Genomic DNA, 6,692 nt, shown 5'->3' with positions numbered 1-6,692 from the left:
CCCCCCTTAAGCTGAGCGATGATAATATGCTAACAATCTTGGCTATACCGGATTTGGATCTCGGTGCATCCTCCCGAAGGAATTTCCGAGTTCCGGTCAGGTGTAAGACTCACATTACACAACGAATAGCTTGTCGAACCACTCCGATATTTCTTTATCGCACTATCTCAATACAAAGCATAAACCTCCAAATAGACCAAGATTTTTCCATCCTGGGAAGATAGACCACGCCCCCGTCTCTAAAGCCGCATAACCCTTGATCCAGTTTGCTTCCAAAGCAGAACAGAGCTATGGAATCACATGTGTATATGTCTATATGAAAAGAACATTTGAACATCAGAGGATCGTCACTATCCATTGCCAGGCCGAATTAGGGAAAAGGGCTAACCGAATCCATATAAGCAGCGGCAAGTCGCCTGCGGCATCTTGCCAACGAGTGACTGAACTCGAGTCCCGGCGAGGGGCCTCGAAAGAAAAGGATGTTAAATCATGTGCCTCATTACACCACGATTGTCGCAGGGATAGTCAATCTACAATGAAACATATCTCCGTGGTGACTTCAAGAATATGTGCAACAAGCTTTTTCCAGCTTGGAACGGATCATTCTCTAAAGGCATTATAATCCTTTTGTTTAGTAACATCTGCTTTTCATTATCATTATTGGGACAATCGATGTGGGTTCTTTTAGTTATCAATGGCTTTGTATAACCGGAAATCCTTAGCGCGGTGCCTGACTTGGACTACTATAACTATCGTCACTGAGTACCAGGGTTCTGACGTTTTGATGTTGCTGAAGGGGATACTCGCCTCAGTTCCCAGTAAGTGCACCGAACCTGAGAATGTCGGACCATCAAACGATCCAAGACTTTATGCTTACTCGGGCGTCCTGTCCTACACATAGCACTGTCTACGCTTTTATGGAGCCCTTTGTGGGCGATGACTGCACGTGGACAAGCCAACGGGTCAAGCGACAAGATAACCATGTGGTACTTACATATGGTACTGCCGTCGCTCATCAAGCCTACGTCGTAGTAGACGCTAATATCACTGAGGAGGACCCGCCGTATAGACGCTATACGGAGATGCGACTCAATCAGATGATTATCGACACCTATCGAGCCGCAGGTGGCAACCTGGATACGCTTCAGTACGTTGGCCTATATTGCATCCTCAACGAGTCCGTTCGGTATGCTATCGTCAAAGAGTTTCTTAGCCAAGGTCAGGATTTCCAGCAAGCTGCACAGGTCGAGGTAACACCTGCATCGGCGACATGGAATGATTCAAATCTCTTCGTGAGGAGTGGAGCTAACCTGGCACAGCATCTAGGGAGGGAGATTGACCGGATCGTGTATATCTCCCATGGTGGTTACCTGGATGACACGCTTCTCTATATGATCATTGAGTTCAAAACAGAGTTTGCTTCACTTGACGACCCAGGAAATGAGACACAAGCCATGGCAACTACGCCTGGCGACGACTTACAAGCTGGTACCGAAGATGAATTGGCTGAATATGACGATGTAGTTGTATTTCAGGGACGGGGCAAAGCGGAAGGTAAGTAGGCAGTGGTAATTTGGAGGCTAACATGACAATTACCTGAGTTCGTACCTTGGAACGAAGCTTCAATAACGGAGACGCCGGGTAAAATAGAACAAAGAAGACTAATCAAAATATATGAAGGTAAGTTACACAGAACTCTGTTCATCTTCGTGACATACTAGTCAAAGTATTGCTAGAGAAACTTGCGGAGCGCAAAGTGACATTCATAATCGCCTACACTTAGATGTCAAGTGAAGGAAAGTTTAGGTGAGATCGCTCATCTGCAACCTGATATTTAAACATTATCATATGGCACCATTCTCATGCTCACGGTGAGTGATGTCGCCCGCTGCCCTTTGACGTCGATATCTGTAATCCTACATCCACCGAAAGCCCGGTCCCTTAACTTCACCCAACATCCCCAACTATACAGCAAATCCGCTCGAATTCTATTTGCATGTCTCCACTCCTATCAGTGAGAGTATTCTTTGTACTCAGCTCCCAATAGGACGCGTGGGCGAGGTGGATGGTACTTCACGGCCTGCCAAACTATGACTCGAAGCACTCATGCCAATCAAGCCTCTGCAGCCCGCTTCTTCGCCAACCCGTTCAGCTTCTCCGCAGCCGCCATGATCGCCCTAGGATCCGCGCCTTGGATCATGGCCTGACCGTGGACGGCGACCTGCTTCCCTTCCTTGAAGAACATGAATGTGGGCATGGCCGTGACGCGGTATGCGCGGGCAACATCCTGTGCGTGGTCCACGTTCACTTTCGCAAAGGCCAGCTGGCCGGGGACGGTGTGTTGCTCTGCCAGCTTGGTCCAAATCGGGGCGATCTGCTTGCAAGGTGGGCACCAGTCGGCGAAGAAGTCCACAGCCACGTACGTCGTGCTGGACATCAGGGCCTGCAACTCCGGCAGGGAGGACGGGTGGTGCACTTTGTCTGCCATGGGCGCTGAGTGTGGTGGAAACGTCGATACAGCGATTGACCTTGAGGACGTGAGGGAAAAGGGCACCAATCTTCGCACCGCAGAGAGCTGATGTGACCTGCTGCGTCAAATATGTACCCACCAGTCGACATTCGATCGGGGACGAGGTGCTTCGCGAAGCTGACTAAATCAAGTGGCGCTTCCCCATCTGTGGCGGTGTTCGGTTGATAAGCCACAGGTACTCAGAACATTGGTGTGTCGGCCGCTTGGTGACTTGAAGTCTGTTTCCCACCTTCGTGTACCCTGTGCAAGTCAGGCACGAATTAACTAATAGCATGTCCATCATGGAGCAGAGTGTGTGGGGCGTGGTTCTGTTGGTACGGCCGCAATGGAAAGGTTTCATTCGTCAAACGATGCCCTCATAAGTACGGTGCAAGCCCTCCCAGGCTAATGAACCTTGCGGCATTCCCAGAGAGCTGGAATCCAATGGCTGACTGGAGCTCCGACACAGCGATTGAACGCATATCTACTTGGCAAAGTATGTAATGTATGGGATTTAACAAGCTGTTATGTATATGAACTGGTTGATTCTGGTGGTTGAGGGAAGCCAAGCCAGCCAAAACTCGCTGCAGCCAGTAACTTGGGTTACTTCATTATGTCCATCATGTACCTTCAAGAGTGAATGTTGGGAGATAGTCACAATTGTGCTAGCAGTGTCAGCTTGGGCTCAAATGTCTTCAAGGGACGAAATTGGTGTTGCAACAGTGTCAGGAACAGAGCGGGCATCTGGTAGCGGCGCAATTCGATGTCAACATCAAACCGGATGGCACGGACAGAACGTGCTCCCCTAGCTACCTCCTCAATCCCAACTCAGCATCATTCTGGGAAAGTCGACCTCAAGTCAGCTGTGTGCCAAGGCTGACCAGACACCCACATGCCCGGGCCCGAGTGCTGCACTCCCCCTGAATCCTTCAAGTCTGAACTGGACTGTCTTTCCCTCGTGGATACGACCCCCACGTGTGCGAAGAAGACCCATAGGTGTTGCGGTAACAGCCAAGAATTCAGTCATAGCCTTACGGGTGAAATTGGCGATCGAGTGGCCATCAGTGCTGGGTCGCTTCAGGTGGTGACTTGAGAAGTCGTTACATCCTTAGCTCTATCCCACAATCAATGACTAGACATGATACGCATGTGCACCTATCAGCAGTGAATTTTCAAAATAAAAGAAGTTACTAAGTTGTACGTGGCAGCCGCTTTATTGCGTTACGTTCGTGGCAGGACGCCATCCCACCTCGCCCAAGCGATCTGGCTGACAAGAGTCAACGTGCTGCAAGCCCCGCTAAGGCGAGACAGATCTGAGCTTGGCATCATCAGTCTGGGTTGCCAGCGGGTGGTGTTCCATTGTATGAATCCGAGAAAGAAATAAGGTTTGCCGCGCCTAGGTGCTGATCCCCTTCACGCAGAGCGCGTACCGAGGGACATAATGATAACAACAAGAATATGAAATATCACTTAGCTTAAATGAGTATAACACAGAGGCAATAAGCTCGGGCCAGGGATAGTTGGCTTGCTGGGCCTTGCTAATCCTCGCTCGAGTTGGAAGACATGGAGAAGTCATACCATATGCAATAGGTGAAGGCTAGGAGTTGACCAAGGGCATCGACACTTTGTGCATGCCCTGGGCTGACGGGTTTCTTTGTTGACTTTGGGACGTTCCAGAACGCCTAGGCAGTGTTTATCCAAAATCGTGTCCGTTTTACCCCAGAGGTATGGAACCTAGGGCGCCCGGTGGGTGTGCAGCACGGCGCTCGGTTGCTTGCTCGCCCCACCTGCGCAGTCGTTGCAGGTGGCCAGTGACTAAGGTGCCCAGAAGTGCTGAAGACTTGCTCCACAGCGGCCTACTTCTTTACAATTCCCCAGCACTGATTTCATCCACATTGTAAAGACAGGCTGCTGCAGCATCGCGCGCAGCTTGTCTCTCACCCACAACCTGGAATAGAGTGCTATAATTAAGCTTGGTGTCGCCCGAAGATGAACTTCATCAGGCCTCGTTTCTAGTCACCGGCACACGGCTATACGGCAAATAGCTGCCTCACCCCGCGTTTGACGGCCGCGAAGCGAAGCACATCAACAACCACATTAGCCTTGAGAAGTTGCTCCAACACCTAATGGACAAACCGCTGTTCCGGCGGCATGGTACTTCCAATACGACTCCTGATCCTACGCTACCCACCTTCTGGTCACCCTGCATTGATCGCCGGGGTGAAAGGTAGCCTGACTGCGTGCTACAGGGAGTGGAAAAACGCATTTCCCTGGTCGTATTATAGCGCATGGGCAATGATCATAAAGCTGAAATCCAGTCTCAAACATGCAAAAAGTTCCGAGATGCGGACATTTTCACCCAACCTTGACGAAGGAAGGTAAGCGCATATGATTGCAACCGAATGGTCACAGGCAGGACTTACTAGTACCGAAATCTCGTTACGCACCCAACCTTATTCTTAATGGACTGCAACTCGCGGACTATTCCTTACGCAACATCTCGAGACAATGAGATCTGCCAGGGGGCTGCCGAAGACCCGAATGATACGCAGCCAGCTCCAGGTAGGCACAGAACAGCGTTCACTCCCCTTCAAGTGTTCCCGGAGATTTTGAGTTATGGTTTGCAGGGCACAGGTACTCTCTGTGTCTACGCCAGCTTGCCAGTCCTGTCAATGAATCCTAGGCTTTCACAGTAGGCTCTCTACAATCCAACGTATGTTGCGCACATGGCTCCATTCCGCATGCTTCGTGTCAGCAGCAGCGCCCTGTGTGCATGCCCGCAGCCCAGCCTACCGTTCTGATTTACAAAACTGTTTTGGCCGATATTCTACGCGACACCGATCTTCAATGCAGCGCGCGTCTGGCTACGGAGTTGTTAGTTGTGTAAGATTCCCCAACCTGACGCAACTTGCGATTTAGTTGAGAGATTCTCTGGTAAGCATGATAATGAGGGTATTTCTCCGGAATGCATAGCCGTGGCTGTATTGGCCTTGAGCGAGCGACTTGGTGTCCTGAAGTGAAGGACGGAAGATCCTCGCGTCACCCCCTGACCCCAGGCTGCTGGTCAGGGTAGGCCGTCGCGGCTCGCCTGTCGATGGAAAGCCGCGGCCGTTGAGGCTCTTCGGGACGCAGGGACGGCACAGCTACAGGGCATGGTAGGCAGGGAGGTGCTGGCCAAGCCTCGCCGTCTGCCGAATATGGTAAACTAGCTTGGTCTGGTAGGTCGATCGGGGTTTGCAGAACCCCAGCTCGGTGTGAAACCCTAGGCCCCTCTTCTCACCCCATGCTGAGACAAGAGACCCTGGCCCACTTGTCGCATCTTTCAACGACGTCTCATGCAAGACGCGCGACAGTCTTCGTATGCTTCGCCAGAAGCCCAGCTGAGTGGCTCTGGTCCTCGACGGAGGAACCCACCGAAACTCACATGAGGTTCACAAGACCACATCATACGGGCTGCAGCGAGTTACACCACCCGCCGGAACAACAGTCGCGCCTGGCCATGCTTGCCGTCCTCCTGAGTTTTGAAGCCATGAGGAACCTTGATTCGTCCAATCCGGGCGTCTTCCGCAGGTTTTGATGGCCAAACAGTTTCTTTCGGTGGTAGTTTCTCGACCAATGGGTGGCTCCAATGAGTCTCTCACAGGTAGCTGTTGGTGTCCCCGTTCTGCATTCCCCCTCAAGTGTCGAGATCTGGAAAGGTGGACTTGCCCCAGGCCATTGAGAGACCCCTGGTCCTAAGCCCACGGAGTAAGTTCCACAGACCTTGGCCTGTATGTGCCGAGGCGCACGGTCTTGAAGTCCAGGCCATGGGTGCCCCTTGCTGCAGCTCACGGAGACCAAGATTATGCTCATAGATCTCCCAACTGGAGTGCGGCAGAGATCTTTACCAGTTCTGACACCCTTCCCTACACTCTTTTCTCCCACTCTCTCACATCCTTACCTTTCCTTTCGTTCATTTCTCCAAGGCAGGGCCTTTTGTTGTCTTTACCTTCTCTTCGCTTTGAGTTCTGGGGCTGGACTCACTTCTGCCACATCTGCCCTGCTTGTCAGTGGGCTATATTTATTTAATACGATACGCGGGCGTCCGTTTTCCACGATTTCGAACTCGATCTCACTTCGGTCATGCGTGAGGCGCGCTAGGAGGCAACCTTGCTGAAAGCGTCCCGGCGCATGTTGCCAAAGA

The 6,692-nt window shown here is 51.5% G+C and overlaps 2 protein-coding genes across 2 annotated transcripts; one reads left to right on the top strand and one right to left on the bottom strand.

Moving 5' to 3' along the window:
• Positions 1-839: 839 nt before the first annotated feature.
• JN550_012178 (uncharacterized protein) lies at positions 840-1,645 on the top strand (the record flags this gene model as incomplete). Its single annotated transcript, XM_049310626.1, has 3 exons — positions 840-1,250; positions 1,320-1,554; positions 1,602-1,645. The coding sequence occupies 3 exons, from the start codon at positions 840-842 to the stop codon at positions 1,643-1,645; spliced, it is 690 nt and encodes a 229-aa protein (XP_049165899.1).
• Positions 1,646-2,113: 468 nt separating this feature from the next.
• Positions 2,114-2,488, bottom strand: JN550_012177 (uncharacterized protein; the record flags this gene model as incomplete). The annotated part of the gene is made up of 1 exon (XM_049310625.1): positions 2,114-2,488. The coding sequence occupies one exon, from the start codon at positions 2,486-2,488 to the stop codon at positions 2,114-2,116; it is 375 nt and encodes a 124-aa protein (XP_049165898.1).
• Between the last annotated feature and the right edge of the window lie 4,204 nt (positions 2,489-6,692).

The sequence above is a fragment of the Neoarthrinium moseri genome, assembly GCF_022829205.1.
Source record: "Neoarthrinium moseri strain CBS 164.80 chromosome Unknown scaffold80_Wmoseri_CBS_16480, whole genome shotgun sequence".
NCBI lineage: Eukaryota > Fungi > Ascomycota > Sordariomycetes > Amphisphaeriales > Apiosporaceae > Neoarthrinium > Neoarthrinium moseri.
The sequence above is the reverse complement of the archived record's forward strand: the minus strand, read 5'-3'. Positions and strand labels throughout refer to the sequence as shown.